The 20555-nt window shown below is 37.0% G+C and overlaps 1 protein-coding gene across 1 annotated transcript in view; it reads left to right on the plus strand.

Annotated features, from left to right (window-relative positions):
* Positions 1-680: 680 nt before the first annotated feature.
* The window catches only part of NALCN (sodium leak channel, non-selective), a 282677-nt gene continuing 262802 nt past the window's right edge, over positions 681-20555 (plus strand). Inside the window, exons 1-5 of the mRNA XM_007461528.1 lie at positions 681-824; positions 3937-4119; positions 12825-12908; positions 14274-14413; positions 14502-14630. Coding sequence (XP_007461590.1) covers positions 717-824; positions 3937-4119; positions 12825-12908; positions 14274-14413; positions 14502-14630 — 644 coding nt within the window. The 5' untranslated portion in view covers positions 681-716. The remainder of the gene's footprint in view (positions 825-3936; positions 4120-12824; positions 12909-14273; positions 14414-14501; positions 14631-20555) is intronic.

Below are 20555 nucleotides of genomic sequence, written 5' to 3' on the forward strand. Positions count from 1 at the left end.
AAATGGAAAGCAGGCATTTCATCATACCCCTCTTCAATATGCTTTGGGTTTACTTCAGGGTTAGTAGAAGAATTGATATAGTTACAAAATTCATAAAAGAAACAAACACTTTATTTAGAGTAGATTCTGCCCCATTCTCTCTGGCTCCCATCCACCATGGCAAGGACAAAATTGGGAGGTCAACTTGGGTCTATCCTATTGTTGGAAATAAATGTCTGTGAGTGTCACATTAAATTAACCCCAGGGGAAAATTCTGAGAATGATCTGAGTAGTTTATCTGGATTGGTCAGCTGTGCTCTGGCACAGACCACCTTTAAGTGGAGACAGCTCTAGGTACATGAACATAGACCTCCAAAAATTCCCTATTAATATGTGAACCCTAAGAGGCAAAACTGTTTTACCCCAGTTAATCTAGACCCCAGTGGTCTCTAAAGTAGCACACAGAATGTTTTATGACATGCACAAGATGATCTGTTGGGTTGAGAGAAAAAAATTCAAGTTTCTTTATTAACTTTTATCTCATCCTTTAAAAATTTCTAGCTGCATGTATTGATTATATACAGTACAATAGAACATGGATGTAATTAACAAATGCCTAGGCATGCATGGGAGACTGTTTTTGTGATTAGCGTAAGGATGGCTTAGGGTACTAACAAACTCTCCATTTCCTCTTCCAGACTGTGGTTTTGAACTTGCTCCCCAGAGCTAACTTCAGCATGCTCAAAAGGAAGCAGAGCTCCAGGGTGGAGGCCCAGCCGGTCACTGACTTTGGTCCTGATGAATCTCTGTCGGACAGTGCAGACATACTCTGGATTAACAAGCCAGTAAGTTTCTTTTTGGAAGTGTGGAGAGGCCCACGCTGATATAAAGGAAATTTGATTCATTTCATTCAAAACTCATGTAGCTTTGGCTTTGAAATGTCTGAGCTGCAGTAGAACATGGATGAGTCTCGCAGTCTGGAAGTTGAGAACAATCCCGATGAAATAATGAGGTGCCACTGTGAGTTATTCACAGAGGAAGGCATGAGAGGTGGTCTGGCTCCCCCTTCTCGCTTCAGAGCCACGAAATGTAGAGTTAATACCACTTCTCAGATTGACCCAAAGCTGGAGACCGAGATGAGGAACCTGTTTGACCAGACTTCCTTTACTTACCTCCTCATGATACAGGGGCCTGAGGAGATAATCAGATGTTTGGAATTAAAGGTCTCCTTCTGAGTTGCACGGAAAGGTTAATGAGAATGTGGATAGTGTCTCTGAAGAATTTTGTCACCTTCTCTGATGGGAACTTGAGGGGAAGCCTGGCTACACCAAGTGTCATTGTACACGAGACAGTCTAGCAGCCAGAGCTGGGGCGGAAGCCATAGTCACAGGGCTGGGAAGCTCAGCTCTAGGATCCTGAGCAGTATAAACTCCTTTCTCAAACCAGCAACAGGGGCTGAATTCAGGAAATGAACCGCTACTCTTGCAGTGCTTGCCTTTCCCTTGACCTTGACCATGATAAAGATGATCGGCCTTGGTCCCCCTGTCCTTTCCTGTCTAATCTGTCCTCAAGACTGCTTCTCGCCTGCTCACATTTCTTTCCACATTTCTGTGTCTGTTTCCATCACCCTTCTGCTTTACGATCATTGAAACATCCTTTTTACCTACAGTGCAAATCAAAATGCGTTAGTATCGCATGCAAAGCCCTTTATATTGTGGTTCTAACTTGTTCAGCGACTGCCCTTTCCTGCATCTACATACACTCTGTTCACTTGTTGGTGGCTTCCTGCTCCTCCGAGTTGTTCGGCCAGTTCACATTGTTTCCTTTGCCCGGAGACCCTTTCCCAGCAGCTCAGATGAGTCACATCACCCTTACCCATGAAGCCTGGCTCAGATGTGACCCCTGCCCCCATCCACTCTGAGTTTCCTCCTTTGACCCTTCCCCACCACAGATGGAATGAACCTCTTCTCTTTCCACTTATCCTACTTCATATGTAAGTAGAAATGATATTGTATATAAATATATATGTTATGCACATCAGACTGAAAGTAGTGATGAATCAAAACTGTGTTGTTTCCATTTGTGTGTCCTCAGAGCCCAGCATAATTTCTGACACATAGTAGGTCTTCCATTCATGTTTAGAGAGTTTGAACAGAATAGACAATAAATCAGTCGCTAACTTTTTCTTAGTATCCACCACATAACAGAGCTTTCCGAGAACTTCTGAAGAAGGTAGTTTTATAGATGTAGGCGTGTAAACACTAACTAGAATGATTAATGCTTAATGAGAATTCATTCTTTAAATTCACTACAGTTTTGTTGTGGGAGAACCCATCTTTTGAAACTCTTGTGTAATTAGATCCTTTGTGTTGGAGGCCCAGATGGGGCTAAATTTACACACTGATGTTTATTGAAGCACTTCCTAATTGCCATGAAAAGTACATCAACTTTTAAAGTTAATCATCAGTGACTTATATGGTATGGAATTAGCAGCATTATGTCTTCATGCAAATATTACAACTGTCATTAATATTATAACCCACTCACCAGCCTACAAGTGTCTGAGTCTCCTCAAAGTTCTGACAGTTTTTCTGTTTCTCATTGTGGGTGCTTGCTAGCTTGTGTAGCTTCAGAATCCTCTACTATGAAATAAAACATCTTCTTTCAGGAGGAGTATATTAAAGGATTAATGTGACTGCATATATATATATATATATATATATATATATATATATATATATATATATATATATATATAGAACAGTACTAACTGATTAGCTAGTAATATAAATTGTGTAGGTTTAGTATACAGATGTGTTAATATTTTTTTATCCTAAGTATTAGTTTTCATAATAAGCTGTTATACAGGAGTAATTTTATGTCCTACACATATACAGATGTACACGCACACATTTATCTTTTGAATTCCTACTTCTTTAGGTTGGAGTTAAGGAAAGTCTTCAAACAGCACGTGCACTGCCAGAATTGCACACAAACTTATTTTTTGGCATTTTAGGAGAGATATCTGGGCTAAATTTTTATAAAACACGTTCTCCAAAGTAAAGAGGAAAGTCCATTTATTATTAAGCTTTGAAAATATAGGATGAGAGCAGATTTTAAAATATATTTTTATACAAGGGTGTTACATATAAGATAAAATAGAAAGAAAACCCTTCTTATGGAATATGTATCAATTAATTTTAAGAAGCATTTGAGGTCTACTAGGATAGGCCACTGTGCTAGATTCCAGGGAAGTTACAATAAATATGGTCCCCGTTTCTAGGTGCTCATAGTACATAAAAAACTATGAAAGTAGGGGCTTCCCTGGTGGCGCAGTGGTTGAGAGTCTGCCTGCTGATGCAGGGGATATGGGTTCGTACCCCCGCCTGGGAGGATCCCACATGCCGCGGAGCAGCTGGGCCTGTGAGCCATGGCCGCTGAGCCTGCGCGTCCGGAGCCTGTGCTCCGCAACGGGAGAGGCCACAACAGTGAGAGGCCCGCGTACCGCAAAAAAAAACAAAAAACAAAAAACAGAAAACACAACTATGAAAGTAATAGCATATCACTTTTCTATCAATACATATTTTGATTGAATCAGAATCTCCCTATATTATGGCCTTATGCCCTGGTAAGTATCAGAGCCATTGGGGTAGCCTGACCTGGTTCACATCGAAGCTTTGGCTTTTATTAATGCAGGACCACAGACAAGCACCTTAACCTTCCTGAGTCTTAGTGTTTTCATGTGGAAATTAGGCTGCTTTGAGAATTAAACGATGTAAAATACGTGAAAATATTTAGCACGTTACAAGTATTTAACGTGTTAGTTTCCTTCTTCCTTTTCTCCCTACTGGTGAAATATTTCCATCTCGCTATTACGTTTTCCAAATAGCATGGTTCATAACACAAGTTTAGGATATTCCGTGGCATCAAGGTAGTAACTCTGGACCATCTCTGCAGTGGGTTCATTCTCTGCTGCGCATCTGTGCCATCATCAGCGTCATTTCTGTCTGCATGAACACGCCCATGACCTTCGAACACTACCCTCCTCTGCAGTACGTGACGTTCACCCTGGACACTCTGTTGATGTTTCTCTACACCGCAGAGATGATAGCAAAAATGCACATCCGGGGGATTGTCAAGGTGAGTGTTTCCGTGTTATTTAAGCTAAAAACCAAAATGCATTGAGAATCTAAATCAGTTTAATGCTTTCACATTAATTTCATTCAAACAAAACGTCTCTTTATTTTATCGATATTGAAGTCTTTTTAAAAAGGGTATAACTCCAGATGTTGGTGAAAATATAATACATTAAGAATAATTAAAAAGTGAAGTCAATTGTGTAAGGCACAAAGTCTTGGAATATCTGAGAAGGAGCTAGATGGCCCCACTGCTGACTTCGTGAAGGCTGGAGGAGGGCCTTTCATGCCACCTACGGGGTGAGCATGCCACCTAGCCAAAGGAGGCACCTGTTGGTTCATGGAACGCAGAATCAACGTCATGTGATAAATTTGCAGTGCGATGGTAATCAGCAGGATGTCATTCACCTGAGGCATTCTGAACATATTAAGAGGGAAAAAGAAAGGACTTGAAATGGAAAGGAATTCCAGGACTGTAACACAAGGAATGTGTAACATGAAATTGGCACCATTGAGAGACAATAAATAAAAGAAAAAGGAAAAGAAAGAAAAAGAAAAGGAAGAAAATTTCTGTCCTGGGATATCTCTTTCTTCTGTAACCCTAACCTTCACAGAGGGTTTTTATTTATTTATATTTTAACCTTCATTAAAATTATGTAGATGATACTGTCTCTAAAGTATTTCAAATTGTACTATTTAGAGAGACAGTGGTATAATGAAACAGCAAATTGGGTGTTAGGGTCTGACTTGACTCAAATCCTAGCCTTTTCTTTTACTGGCTGTATCGGCATCTCAAGTGAGGTAATTTTGATGAAGAAGGGCCTTATTTTGTATAAGGGTTTCAAGACTTTAACAAAATGATGCTTAAGATATAGTTATTAGGTCAATTTTTTTGCTTCTCTTTACAATAATTCATTGTGTGCTGTCTTTAAAAGAGGGGGTTCACAGTCAATGCACTACTTTTTTCACTTTTAACTTTTTAAAAACTTTTTATTTTGGAACTTTAAAATTTACAGGAAAGTAGAGATTATAGTTGTAATGAACCCTGTAACTCAGCATCAACAGTTATCAGTATTTGCCCAGTTCTATTTCATTTTAAAGCAAATCTGAGAAATCAGATTATTTCAGAAACAACTTCTTATGCATCGCTGACTGACAAAATCTTTTTCTTTTACGTATTGCATCTAGCACAATTAACAATAATTCCTTAATGTAGGCTAATACCCCATCTGTATTCATAATTCCCCAGGTGTCTAAAATATTTTCTTTTACAGTTAGCTTCTTTGAATCAGGACTCAAAGAAGCTGTACAAAGTGTATTTGTTATATTTTAAAATCTCATTTAAGTCTCTTTAAATCCTTTAGGTCTCAGCCCCACATGCCCCGCAAAAAAATTTTCCATGTCATTGATCCATTGGGAAAGTGAGTCTTTTGTCTTGCAGAATGTTCTACAGTCTAGGTTTGGATAATTGCTTTCTTGTGGCTCTATTTAACGGTTTCTGTTTACTCCATATTCCCTGAACCTTTTTGACTGTTGACCAGTGATGTACACAGGTGTCTCTTTCACCACGTGGTCACCACAAAACAGGTTGTCAAACTTTTGGATATTTGCCAATCTGTTGGGTGGCAAATGGTAACTTGGTGTGGTTTTAATTTGCATTTCTGTTTGACGAGTGAGGTTGAACCTGATTCTATGTATATAAAGGCCATTTTCAAGTTGTCATTATTTTTCACTCAAATTTTGGGCACTTTTTGTGTGTTAGGAATATTAGCCCTTTATGATGTAAGTTGCAGTTATTTTTCCCCATTTGTCATTGTCTTTGGCTCTGCCTGTGGTTATTGGTACCACACACACTTCTTCCTGTCCCAGATCATGGGCAATCTTTCCATTCTATCAAGTCTGCTCCTGCACCTTAAAGGACTGTTTTATAGTTTTCCTCATGTAGATTTTGCACGTTTTTTGTTATATTTATGCTCTGATATATTTTTTTTTTTGCTCTTGGTGTGGGGTCTTGTCTTTTATTATGTATTCTTACTTACTGTTGTTCTTGTAAATGAAGGCTGTTGATTTCTGTATGTTAATAATATATCCTGCCACTTTACTAAATTTACTAAATTCGTGTATTGTTTATAGTAGTTTTTCCATTCATTCTTTTGTTATTTCCATATCATCATATCGTATACAAATAAAGACAGGTTTACCTTTTTCTTTCCAATTCTTATGCCTCTAACTGCTGCCACTTATTTAATTGGGCCAGCTAATAATACCTACAAAACTTTAAATAGTTTTAGAGACAGTGCGCATCTCTGCTTAGCTCCTGGCTTTATTTAGAACACCTCTAATGTTTCCTAATTAAGTAATCTGAAGGATTTGCGTTTGAAGTATGCATATTTTATCAAGTTAAGGGAATAAACATTAATTCCAACTTTCAAGAGTTGTGTCTTGAATAGCTTTCAGATTTTGTTGAATGCTGATTTTTCTCCTTAGCTCTTGTAATAGTGTGGATTTCCTAATAATTGAACTATCCTTACATTCCCAGAAAAAACTCAGCTGGGTCGTGACACAGTTTTGTTCTGTTTTAATCGGTTATTTCATTATATTTGTTATTATTTTCCTTGCTTAAATTTTGTCTAATCTTTGTTAGGTTTTGATGTTAGATTTTCTCTGTGTATGTGTGTGTGTGCACTTATATGCTCTAAAATAATCTGAGTAATCTTGAAATTATTTTAACTTGGAAAGTTTGTTAGAAATCCCCTGTGAAACCATCTGATTCTAGTGCTTTTTTGGTAGGACTCCCTCTTCTTTCTGTTTCTCCTACGGAAATTGGTCTGTTTAGACTTGCTTGGTCTGTTGGGGGTCTGTTTGATGAAGTAAATTTTCTTATGAAATTATCCACTATTTAGTTTGTTTAATTTACTAACAGTATATGTTTATTATGCACTGATTTCCAGCTAAAATATCTGTACAGCTCTTTGCCAAACAATATGAAAACTTATTAAGAAAAGTGTAACCTGATGCTTAAAATAGAACACGGTGCACACGTATACTTTATTTGGGTTGGTAGACTCAAGTCCACGTCCCCGGAAAGGCTAATGGGAAGAGAGGGAAGAGGAAGTAGTGATACACTTAACGCTTATCAATTGTTAAGTATTTAGATAAACATTGCCAGCACAAGATTTAGCCCCCGAGAACAGCAGAGCTGCATGCACATCATACCTCCTTGCAGGATTCACGGACAACTTCAATGTTTCCACCAGCACGTGTACAGATTCGCTATAGTGGTTCTTCTAGTTACATAGTGATTTGGGGGCAAGTTATTTTAGCAAATGTAAATAGCAAAGATTTGTGTAGTGAGAATTCAGATAGTGAGAGATAGACCTTCAGTATTTTGTGAAAATGCTGTAATAATGGTCTGAAACAGGTACAGGGGAAGGGGGCACAAGAAATAGTGAAAAAATCTGCTTGAAGATGTCAGAGAAGTCTTGAAGAAAGAGCAATGTGAAGTGATGTCTTGAAGTGAGGAGGTGTAGTCTGTGGCGGGGGTATTGGCAGAGGGAGGCAAAGGGTTTCCCAGAGAGAGAAAAGCAACGCTTTGAGACATGCAGGCTCGGAACACCCTGGAGCCTTGGGGCACTCTGCGTAGTCAGAAGTAGCAGATGGGATGCTCAGGGAGCAGCTGGAAGGGACCCTGTGAAGGCAGCCCGGCTGCACTGTGGAGAGCCTTGCAGCCCTGCGAGGAGCTCAGGCTTCCTTCTGTGGTCAGTTAAGATGCGTGGGGCATACGAATCTGAGAGTGACACCCTCTGATTTGTATTTGAGAAGCTCACTGTGGAGGTCACACGCCCCACGCACGACAGGAGAGAGAAACTGGAGCACAGAGTCCTTCCGGCAGAAAATGTCCTTCAAAACTTTCATTAGAGGAATTTATGTGTTTAAAGGATTTCACATCTTTTATAACATTCCCCAAACTTGACTACATCTGCTAATTAATTCCTACTGCCCAATAATTTGTTTCTAATTGCCTCCCCCACTAATCCTTGTTCCAAGAAGCATTCTAGCTCCACCACATCCCTACAGGCAAAAATAAAGCATTTGGGTGATACGTGTTTGTGTTGCTGCAAAGCGTTCCATGTAGTGCAGACTGTGAATTCTTCAGACAATTCTCAGTTGTCTATTTTTCATCTGGCAATAGACCTGGCTAGAAGTAGCATGCATCCTCTGAACACTGTTGAAGTAATAAATAATAATGCTAAGACACAGTGACAGATGGGCCCTGGGAACTCAGAACAATAAATCATGTGCTTATGAAACTACACCCATGCATATTGTTTTGTAACTGCAAACTATATCCCTATAAATGTCTTCAGGTAAATGTGTTTGGTTTCTCTGCTTGTTAAATCCTTGCATGGCAATTTAAGTTCCTCTCTTATACTGTATAATTGATTGGCAGCCTCCAGGTGTTTATCTTTATAAAAATTGATGGACAGCTCTTGAATAACTCATCTCCTCAGGCACCAGCCTGCTGATTTCTGCCCATGACTCAAATACTCTCTGCTCTCCCGTTCTTGTTGATGCAACAAACAAGTTAAAACCTTTCTTTCATATTGGAGGCATTAAAATTTCTCAGATACCACTGGGCCTTCGTGTGTGTTAGGTTCTGGTTACATATTTTGGAAGCAGGGGAAAGGGACAATTTATTATTTACAAATATTGTAACTTGGACATTAATACAGTAGGATTTTAAAAGGATCTGGACGTACTGACAAATTGAATCATAGCACCATTTAACCAGTTATGGTGAAGAGTCTTTGATACAAATTGGGGGGCTTCCCTGGTGGTGCAGTGGTTAAGAATCCACCTGCCAATGCAGGGGACACGGGTTCGAGCCCTGGGCTGGGAAGATCCCACATGCCGCGGAGCACCTAAGCCCGTGCGCCACAACTACTGAGACTGCGCTCTAGAGCCCATGAGCCACAGCCACTGAAGCCCACATGCCTAGAGCCCGTGCTCCACAACAAGAGAAGCCACTGCAATGAGAAGCCCGTGCACTGGAACAAAGAGTAGACCCCGCTCACCGCAACTAGAGAAAGCCCAAGCGCAGCAACAAAGACCCAGCGCAGCCAAAAATAAATAAATAGATTTAAAAAAAAAAAAGAAAATACAAATTGAAAAAGAGGCAACTTGATGAATATGTCAGACACAAAATGCAATATGAGATTATGTTACCGAACCAAACTTGGGTCCGCTCACCCTCCCGCAGTAAAGCCAATCTACTGACACTGTGTTGTGCTGAAGGAAAGTGCAGTGTTTATTGCAAGACCAAGCAAGAGGAATGGGTGGCTAATGCTCAAGGACCCGAATTCCCTGAAGGCTTTCAGGGAAGGAGTTTTAAAGGCAAGGTGAGGGTGAGGGTCAAGTGGTGCATGATCAGCTCATGGAGCTGGTGGTGAGGTAACTGCCTTCTGGTTCCAGCCAGTCTGTGGTCTAGGTGCTGGCGGTCAGCATGCAGTTAACTTCTTCCACCTGATGGAGGTTTTAGTATCGGCAAAACACCTCAAGGATATGGGCTCAGAATAGTATCTATAGGCCTTGAAGAGGAATTAAAAGTGTTTGACTTTGTTTTATGGCTAAACTATTATTTTGCCTTGTTTCTGTATTTTCTCACTTCTGTGGTTAAACTTGCTCTTTGGAACTCTGGGAAGGCCTAGGAGGCTAGAGCTTTTCTACAAACAAGAGGTGGGGGACAGGGCAGGGTCCCACTTGGCTTCAATTATATTTCAAAGTGCCAGGTTTCAAAGTCCCTGTTCTGTTTATTAAAGGGTATTTTACACTTATGGAGCCTTGGTGATTATCAATAGTGATTGATATGATATCAATTTCAATTCATATTTACAATTCAATCATATCTACAGTTTCATTAAAATGCAAAAATTATATAAACCTTGATCTGATTCCTATTTGCACAGCACATAGTCTTTGCTGATTCAAACTACACTAATCCAAGAAATATCCAAACATTATCTCATCATTTCAACTGTGATCTTTCATGGTTATGAAGGAAAAGAGTCTTAACTCTAAGGTATTGCATTGAAAGGTACTCCATCTTTCTCTTTTTGCCCCAAAGGATCATTTCTTTAAAGGAACAATTTTAGTAGCTTCAGTGAATGGATAGATGCATGGATGCATTCATGAAGCATATGCATTGACTTCTTACTGTCTGCATTGTAATCTACAGAGGCTCTAAGACATGGTTCCTGTGCTTATCTCATCAATCTTTTAATATCTGCTGTATGTCATACATGGTGCTAGGTGGTGGGAGTGCCATCCGAAATAGTCTAGTAAGTTTCAAGATGCTACTCATCTTCAGAACAAACTCAAACATTTACAGTGGGGAATAGACCTTTTCTTAAATGCAACACCAGAGAATACGTTTAGAGAAGATTTAAGTAGGAAGCCCAAACTGCAGGGACTAAAATATAAACTCATTAAACGACTGGATGGAGATTACAAAGGACTCTTCTGTAGGTTACACAGTATGAACCTTATTTATTTACATGAGCTGAGTTGCTGGTGGTAGCATGATGTGTGAGCAAAAGTGCTGATCAGAGTAGGCTGTGGTCAGACCAAAGTATGGAGGTAAAAGTTGGCACAGACTGCGGGGAATTTTTCAGGAAGACGGAACAGCATGAAGAACAATGGATGCTAAAGGGCAAAAGGTTAAAAGAAAAGATGGGAAAAATCTGGGTGTTATTGGCCTTTGTATCCCAGGTCACTATTACACAGCTTGTTAAAGGTTTTTATAAATAATGGACGACACCTGGAAACAAGAACCGAAACATAATGTATAAAACTTCTGCTCAGAGGATTTTTTCACGTATTATACCAGACAAGTAAAAAGAAGCCAGTTTTAGTTGACAATTACGTGCCATCTAGTATGTGGTGGTTCTTACTGGGGACAGCCAGATGCCACTGTGAATTTCTGGAATGTCTAAAGCAGAAAACATTCCAGATAATGCAACTCAAATGACTTCGTAATTCAGAAATAGTTTTCTACGTTATACAGTAGTAGTTTTTGCTAAACCAGTTTTCATAATGTGAGGTCATTTTAAATTCGACTGTGTTTTTATGCTTTTGTTTTATTTGGGACCCTAAATGATTTAAAATAATCCTTTTATGTAGTTCAAACTATACTCCAGGGCAGCTTTGCAACATCAGTTTCTTTAGCAGACAAATTTATGTAGTAAATAAAAACCAAAAATTCAGCCAACTCTGTTACTGATAACTTTACGTTGTGAATTTGTGAGGCCCAAGTTTTTCAAATTTGACTTTATTTGCACCAACTGACAAAGTGATTTTTGTTAAAGCTAAAATTTTCAACTTTTAAAAAATTTAATATTGAAAATCTATTTTAAAATATGTAACACATGAGCATTAGTCAAAAGACACATGTATGGATATTCTGTGAAAATTATGTCTCTCTTCCGCCTTTGGTTCTTGCCATTCTGTTCCCCTCCCAGGGAAATACAACTATTTATCCTCACTTTTTATATTTTAAATAAACCTCAATATAATGAGAAGCTCTTAACCCTGTATCTAATTGAAGATAATTTGTTACTAAAGCAAATTATGAGCAACAATAGAGGTTAATTGTAGTAATACTACATGCAACATTTTTTAATGCAAAATAGGAATAAAATAGTAATAGTGTTCGGGAAAAAATATTGTATAAGCTCATTCTATTTGGGTGCCTGTGTACCCAGTGATCTCTAATTATTCTCTTTCTTGCCTAATATTTACTTTTAATTGTTACTATTTTAAAATCGTTCTCTGCTGAGCCCCATAAAATTTCAGTTTTCATTTTTGGAATTTTTTACATTTTTTAAGCAATCACAATTATGCCTAGTTCTTCAAATAAAGACCAAGTAATATTTTTCTCTCACTTTTTGCTCAACATACAAGTAAAGAACACATTTGTTTAATAAAAGTCAATTTGAAAATATATACTTTAATTTTTCTGTGTAACACTTATCAACATAATATACTGTATATTTACATTTTTAAAAAGTTAACATTTAAAAAAATTTTATAAAATAATGCATTCTAATGTCAGAGTAGACTCCCAAGTAAAAAATGAAAGTAGTATGTCTTCCTTATCTTTCTTTTACATTTAAAATCCCAATTAAAGTTAAGTCGCTCTATGTTTATTTTGAAAATGAAGGCAAGTTTCTTCATCTTCACTTCTAATTCAGTTCAACATGAATTCCTGGTTAATTTTCCACTAATGATGGCTGTTCCCAGAGATTTAAAGTCCTTCACTGACCACTGTGTGCTCAATGGCCAGTGAAGGACTAACCTTGGTTCTTATAGGAAGAGTCAGTTTTAGGACCTAAGCAGCCTATTAAGTAGGATGGCCTCTGGTTCCTTATGTGGTAGACTCTGTGTGGCTAAGAGAAAAAATAGTGATGTTTTACCTTTGCATGAATTTAAAATTTTACATGCAAAGTTCTGCAGTTACTTGTGTTTTATAAATTATTTTCCTCATATATAATACCATTTAAAATGCTAAACGTGTTCCTTTGGAAAGTCTGCTCAATTATGATACAAAAATTGTAGATAGCTTATACTGAATTAACACTTGATTATTCCCTCCACAGATGTTTTTTGAAATTATTCATTTTGTCTGATAACCCATGTGAAATTTATTTTTAGGGGGATAGTTCCTATGTGAAAGATCGCTGGTGTGTTTTTGATGGATTTATGGTCTTTTGCCTTTGGGTTTCATTGGTGTTACAGGTAATTAAACACTTTTAAATTACAAGGGGGTATTTTCCAAAATGGGCATTATTTGACATTGAAAATCTAAATAGATATATTAAAGAGTATATATATATTTCATTCTGCATATTAAATGTGTTCTTTTCCATTTAATAACTATTGTATGATTGACAAACATTTCCTAATTATCATCTTGCCTCTACTGGTAAATGGAATTCTTTTTCATCTTTTTCATAGTATTTTTAACCCTTTCGCCATTACTTTGTGTTCTAGATACTCAAAAAGTTCCACCAAAGACCATGTGATTGTGTAATTTCCCAAAACATTATTTTTTTAATGTTTATTGGTTTTAAAAAGCCTAACATTTTAATCATTGTCAGTCACATTTTTGAATTATTTCTCAATCAGAAATAAAAATTAGTACCATATGAGATTATTTCTTATTAAGCAGATGTTAGAAATATATTCATTGAAATAAAGGAAAGAACATAGAGTGAGGTTTCTGTATTTGTAGAATAAAAATTTGAATTTAAAAATTAAAATTCCAGTCCTTTATGTGACTGAATTCTCACTAAAAATAGTTAAAATAATATAAATACATTGGGATAAATATTGGTTAACATAAAATGCTGTATTGCTAATAGAAAACGCCTTACTATGAGAAATGGGGAACATAGATTAAAAAGGCCTGAAGGACGGATTTTATTGAAAACCAGTAGAATTCATTCCCATGCGTTCATTCAGGCGTGATTTTGCATTTAATTCAACTGAAGTTACTGTATTCTTCAATAAAAAAAAATCAGAATAAAATAAATTCATAGTGCATCCTGCAAACTCATCATGGTGCTTATTGATAAGCTGTCCTTATTTTTATAAAGCTCACCTCTCCAATAATTAATTTCATCCTGCATTTTAAATGTGTTCTTTTCCATTTAATAACTATTGTATGATTGACAAACATTTCCTAATTATCATCTTGCCTCTACTGGTAAATGGAATTCTTTTTCATCTTTTTCATAGTATTTTTAACCCTTTCGCCATTACTTTGTGTTCTAGATACTCAAAAAGTTCCACCAAAGACCATTATTAGTGAGGAAGGCTTAGAATGCTTATTCTGTATTCTACATTGGCACTTATTTTTGTAATAAAAGCTGTGCCTTGATGGATTATACAGGAAACGAACAAGATTAACGACACTTTCATTAGTTTATGTATTTGTTTCTCTTAATAAAGCTATAGCTTCAAAATGTACTCCAAAGAAAGTTGATTTTGGTGGAAGATAATGCAGGGCACAGGATGAACCTCTGATGCTGTCTGTATAGATCTGACTACAAGCATTGCTAAGCGAAAGTCTGAATTGTTTGTTCACCTCTGAATTTGCAGGTATTTGAAATCGCTGATATAGTTGATCAGATGTCCCCTTGGGGCATGTTACGGATCCCACGGCCACTAATTATGATCCGGGCATTCCGGATTTATTTCCGATTTGAACTACCAAGGACCAGAATTACAAATATTTTGAAGTAAGCACTGCTTTTACGTAAGTTAAGGGGATAGGTTTATGATTTTGGGGGGTAAGTTTTACCTACTTTACCTATTTTTTCCCCCTAGGCGATCAGGAGAACAAATATGGAGCGTTTCCATTTTCCTCCTTTTCTTTCTACTTCTTTATGGAATTTTAGGAGTTCAGATGTTTGGGACATTTACCTATCACTGTGTAGTAAATGACACAAAACCAGGGTAAGTTTATCTACTAATTGCATTTTTTAATTGCATTTTTTATTGGAGTATAATTGCTTCACAATACTGTGTTAGTTTCTGTTGTACACCAAAGTGAATCAGCCATATGCACACACGTGTCCCCGTATCCCCTCCCTCTTGAGCCTCCCTTCCATCCTCCCTATCCCACCCCTCTAGGTCATCACAAAGCACCGAGTTGATCTCCCTGTGCTGTGCTGCTGCTTCCCACTTTTATCTAGGTGATTCATAAGGACTTTTCTGCAGTTCTCATGAGAAAAACCTCTGTGTCTCAATTTTTTAAAAAATATTTATGTGCCCTCTATGTTCTGTATTCTCTGCTTCAAAATTGTTTTGTGCAAATGTTTAAGACAAATACTCAGGACAAGCCAGACTGAAAAATGTAACCCTGTGGGAAAGTAGATTCAGCGAATTCAAAGTGTACATTTAGAAAGTTTCCTCAGCGTGGGAACATAATACCGTCAGGATATTTTCATATCTTATTTAAATAAGATGGGAATGGAAAATGGTATAACTACTTTGAAAAGCAGTCGGGCAGTTTCTTAAAAATTAAACAGACATCTACCATATATCCCATTCATTTATTCCTGGGGCTTAACCAAGAGAAATGAAAACTTATGTCCATACAAAGACTTATACATAGACTTATGTATGCTTATACATACAAAGGCTTTATTTGTAATAGCCCACTTTGGTAACACCCCAAATTTCCATCAACAGGTAAATGGATTAACAAATTTTGGTATATCCATGTAATGACTACTATTTAGCAATAAAAAAAGTATGAGATATTGATATACATAACATCTTGAGTCTCAAGATAATTACATTGAGTAAATGAAGCTAGATGAAAAAGAGTACATATTCTGTGATTCCATGTATATAAAATTCTAGAAAATGCAAGCTTGTCTATGGTGATATAAAGGAAATCATTGGTTGCCTGGGAATAAGGGTTAGGGTAGGAGAAAGAGATGACCAAGGGGCACTAGGAAATCTTTGGGATTAGTCAGTATGTTCATTTTCTTGAGTGTGGTTCTGTGCATATGTCAGAATTTATCAAGCTGTCCTTTTTAATATGTGCAATATATTGTATGTCACGTATACCTTACTACAACTGATTTTCATCATATGGTAAGGCAGTTTTCCCCGCACTATTTATTGTGTGTCGTTACTCACAGAATTTAATGCTACATTTCTCATTTACTAATTCCCTGTCTATATTTGGGTCTGTAACTATAATCTCTATTGTGCCTGATTAACCTGTTTGACGATCCCTTCACCAATATCACGCTCTGGAGCTCGTTTAAATTATAATATGTCTGTATGCATGGGAGTCCCATTTCCCGCTCCCACACTCACATGGGCTTAGGACCCTGTCTTCTGCTTCTTGTAGGCATTGAAACCCAAGCTCATGGCTACTGGGTACTTAGTCCCCATTGAGACCACCATTTAGTCAACTCATGTATTTCCCTTCCTCTAGTTTTTAGTTTCCTCTTACATGTTGCCATTTTGGAATGTATTTTTCTTTCTTCTAAGCCCAGATACGCATTTTTAAATGTTAGTGTTTATCCAACAGATCTGTTTTTAGTGGAAGGAGCTAAATTTAATGTAGTCCATCTTGCTAGAATTAGCACTCTGGCACTCACAGCTATTTTTTCCCCTATTTTCCTCATTACACTGTGAGGTCCTTAAGGATACATTTGGGAAAGGGTCGATAAGATTCATTTCCCTGTGGTCAGTACCTGGTATCCTAGCACAGAGTAAGTACTTAGTAACTATTTATTGATGGCATGGTTAATAATGTGTTATATTTAGACAGATAATAACAACTTTAAGACAAATTGATAAAGAAGAGGAAATAAAAAAAGAACAGAGGAAGAAAATCAAGTTGCTAAAAGTGACAAAGGAGAAATTGTTAAAAAATAGAAAAGCAACGTTAAAAGCAGAGGATAGCAGTGAATTAGTACAAACACAGGATAGGAAAGTTGAAGGAAGTGGTGAGTAAGGGAGTTGACTTGTGTGGGTGAGGGAAGAAATGCGTGGAAGGAAACCTGTAGGGAGTTTTTTTCTTTTTTTTGAAATGTATGTGGGCTGTAGAATATGTCTAGATTGTTCCATGAATGAATATGAGGGTGGAAAAATATCATGTGGGCAGAGACAATAGACGTAGAAGTGAAGAAAAGAGAAAGCTTCTGGGTAAGGAAGCAGCTGTGTTCTAACCGCAGTGAGTTTAGGAAGCTGGTTTAAAGATCCCATTTTATTAAAAACCAAGTTGAAAGGCAAGAATTCTCAAACTTGTTAACACAGCTAGGAGATCAGGCATCATGCTGCAAACTTAACTTTGACACAGAAAATATAATACAAATAGGGCAGACAGGTATGAGTGTCATCTGTCATGGCCTTTGAATCATTCAGTAAGTCCTCTTAGCCAGCTCCATGCTGTACTCTGTTCTCAAAAATGAGTGTCTGAAAAAAATGTTAAAAGACCTCTCATATTCTATTAGCTCCAGCTCATTATGTTATCCTAAAAAAAAGGAGTGCACTGGGAAGAATTTCATACGTGTTGGCAGACTTTTCAGTTACTCGAGACATAGCAGTTATAGGGAGATGTCTGCGTTTTCTCTTTCTTATATTTGTAAAATCTGCCCAGTGGCTATGTACACACACATGGATTTTGCCTTCTCTTTATGTGATTCTTAATTTACTATTTGAGAAGAAAATACATAATTGGCCACATGGTTTTATGAGTAGTGTTACTGATGAAAACAATTTTCATAAGTTTGATGACTTATTTCAAGGACCAATCATTTCCACTATTTTTCTTTTATATTTTCCATTCAGTGTTAACTGAGTTTTAAAGTCTCGCCCATTAGCAGAAAAACTGTCAATACAGTTTTACCGTTAGTTCCAGCCCAGACATTAATTTGCTTTCTTTTTAGAGACTCAAACAGTGTCCAAAGTCAGAATGAAACATATAAAAATCCCCATTTAAAAGAATTTCCCAACTTTTTTCTTTCCTTTTGTTGCTTCTTAACTAGGAATTTCTCATAAACATGTCTGAGTCAGATATTAAGCTTTGGTATGATGCTTGTGTTTCCAGAGATAAGTGTTGCCAGTTGCTGTCATGACCTCATTTCTCTTCATCATCATCCTTTAACAATTGTTCCAACCTCTGCTTAATTTGCATGCACTGTAGCCTAATAACGGGAGAGCTTTCAGGCAGAGATGCGCCTGTTCAGAAACCTGTATGTCCTAGGTTCCACAGTTGACCTCCAGAACTGATTATGTTTAATCTGTGAAGCAAACAGGATAAATAAGGAAGGAATTCAATACATGGAATTTTGCTTTTGAATGGAGCTGATTTCTTATAAAGCAGATAGAAGGGCATCTCAGCTGTGTCCTCTGTAGCATTACTAGTAAAGCTTTAGCTTTTTCTCTGGTAATGAATTGTGACCTAAGGCAATTATGGAAGAAGTAATGGGATTTGACTAAGCAAGACAGTTCATATCCTAAAGAGAGCTGAGGAGGGCAGTGGCCTGTGGCAGAAACAGGTGTTGCAAAATGCCAAACGTGCTGGCAGAAATCTTCCTGAAGCTAAAAGAGGAACATGTAAAAAGGAGCTGGTAGGTGAAATAGAAAAGGTGAAGATTTACCTGACACCTGATTATCATTCCTGAGAAAGGAGAGAAATTTATTCATAGCTTAGTATCAAATAATGACATCTCATCCCCAAGACTGGGATAATTAGAAAAGCTTTAAGGTAAGGAAATGTAAATGTTAAGTTCATAAAAGTTTACTATGTGGAGAGAGGATTCAACCACGAGTCTGGGTGAATATTTGTAATGACTGGACCATCAGCTTTAAGACCCAGAGGTAGGGTACCACACATCACAGGCACCCAGGACAATCCTGGTGTATCCCTTTTGCTGCAGAGTAATTGCTAATAACTTCCTTTGTGATCTCAGGAGAGCCTCAGTATGGACAATACATTTTATGGTTACCCCACCCAACGGCAGTTTTTAAATTTTATTTTATAAAATATCACTAAGACTTAGACCAGAGAAAATATAAAGCTGGATTTGGGGCAGTTTTCTATTGCTGGTCCAAATAAAAATTTTTTGTTTTCCCTTTAGGGTACTTATAAAATAAATGAATGATTGTCTTATAAATTCTGTTCACAACATAATGAGGTTTTTTTAAAATGGAGAGGTCAGAATTAAAAATAGAAACATGGGACTTAGAATATTAATTTTTAATTTCCATGGACTTATCAAGAGAGGATTTTGTAGAATATGTAGAATCATAAGTGCCTCAAATTCGTGCAAAGGTCTGTGAAGTCTTCTTGATTAATATTTAAACTTCTTTTGAAAAGATGAAAAAAGACTACTCTATTTAACTTACAGGGTTCAGGCTGAGATATCTGCCAAGTGGGAGATATAAGAACAAGTTTGGATATTGGAAACATTTTCTTTAATATTTAAGAAATGAAAGTACTCTGATGATATATGTAGATTTCTAAATTAATAGCAATGATTGTGGAGCACCTATTATGTCTCAGATATTTTGCTTGTAACTACTTTTTAGTATTTCCCCAATTTTGCAGATGAAGACACAGCCTCAAAGAGGTTAAATAATGTGTCCACATGGTAAACGAGAGAGCTGGGATTTGAACTCCCAGCCCATGCTTGTGCCGCCATTTAACCAACCTCTGTGATATTATAATCCCACATTCATAAACCTATTTCACATACAGACCCACATCTGTAACCATAAACTCTTCATAATATATGTCGTAGAGAAATTAAAACCATATTACACCTGGTTTCTATCTCTATGTTGATGTTATATTCCAGGGGGTTCAGTCTCATCTGAATCTGTAAAATAGTGATATGCAGTATATTTGTATTACTCCATATACCTCTTTTAAATTTGTTGTGCACATCCATCTCAAAGATGCAGACCACTTGAGCCACCAGTTAGATTAACCTTTCATATGATGATAATGGTTTAAAATTAAATATAAGAAAATATTTGAGGGAGTTCCTTGGTGGCCTACTGGTTAGGATTCTGGGCTTTCACTGCCATGGCCCAGGTTCAATCCCTGGTCAGGGAACTGAGATCCCACAAGCTGTGTGGCATGGCCAAAAAAGAAAAAAGAAAATATTTGAGAATCAACTAAACTCCCATATGAAAAATTAATACCTGTGTGGTTTTCACCAAAAGAGCAAAAGCATTCGTGGGAGTCTTCAGGATAAAAAAAGAAAATCCTACAGTTTGAAAAGGGTCTAAAAGAAATTGAGTAATTTATTTTGGTCAGTTACACTATAGCACTTCTTTTGATCTTATGTTTACTTCCCCAAAAGAGGATAATGTAATAATATAGATTTTATTAATAATATATTTATTATATATTATAATCATATGCAATGCTAATTTATAATTATTATATTGTAATTAATATGTTAATAATTATAGTAACTAGTTAATATAATTATTAATATATAAGACTCCTATTTATTGTTAGTGGAAATAACCTTCATTGAACAACTGATATCTGTTATTTTCTCATTTAATACTCGTAACAATCTGGTAAGTTGTGTTCTACTTTTACACTCCTTATTACAGAGAAGGAAATTGAAGCTCAGTTTCCTTAAAGAAGATGTCTAAGATGAAACAGCTTGGAAGTGCCAGAAGCAAGGTTTAAAACCAGATCTCCTTGACACTGATTTCTGTGCTTTTCAATATTTACTGTAATTCCATCAATATGTGAGGTGATCTTCAGCATGTGTGTCTCCAGAGTATTTGAGTAAAACCTTTAATTCTTGTTCGGTTACGAGAAGCACATGCTTAGGAGACAAGTTCTAAATGGGCTGTATGAGTAAGTGGTTAAGGCTGCCTGTTTGAGGG

Source organism: Lipotes vexillifer, unplaced genomic scaffold, assembly GCF_000442215.2.
Source record: "Lipotes vexillifer unplaced genomic scaffold, Lipotes_vexillifer_v1.1 scaffold655, whole genome shotgun sequence".
Classification (NCBI taxonomy): domain Eukaryota; kingdom Metazoa; phylum Chordata; class Mammalia; order Artiodactyla; family Lipotidae; genus Lipotes; species Lipotes vexillifer.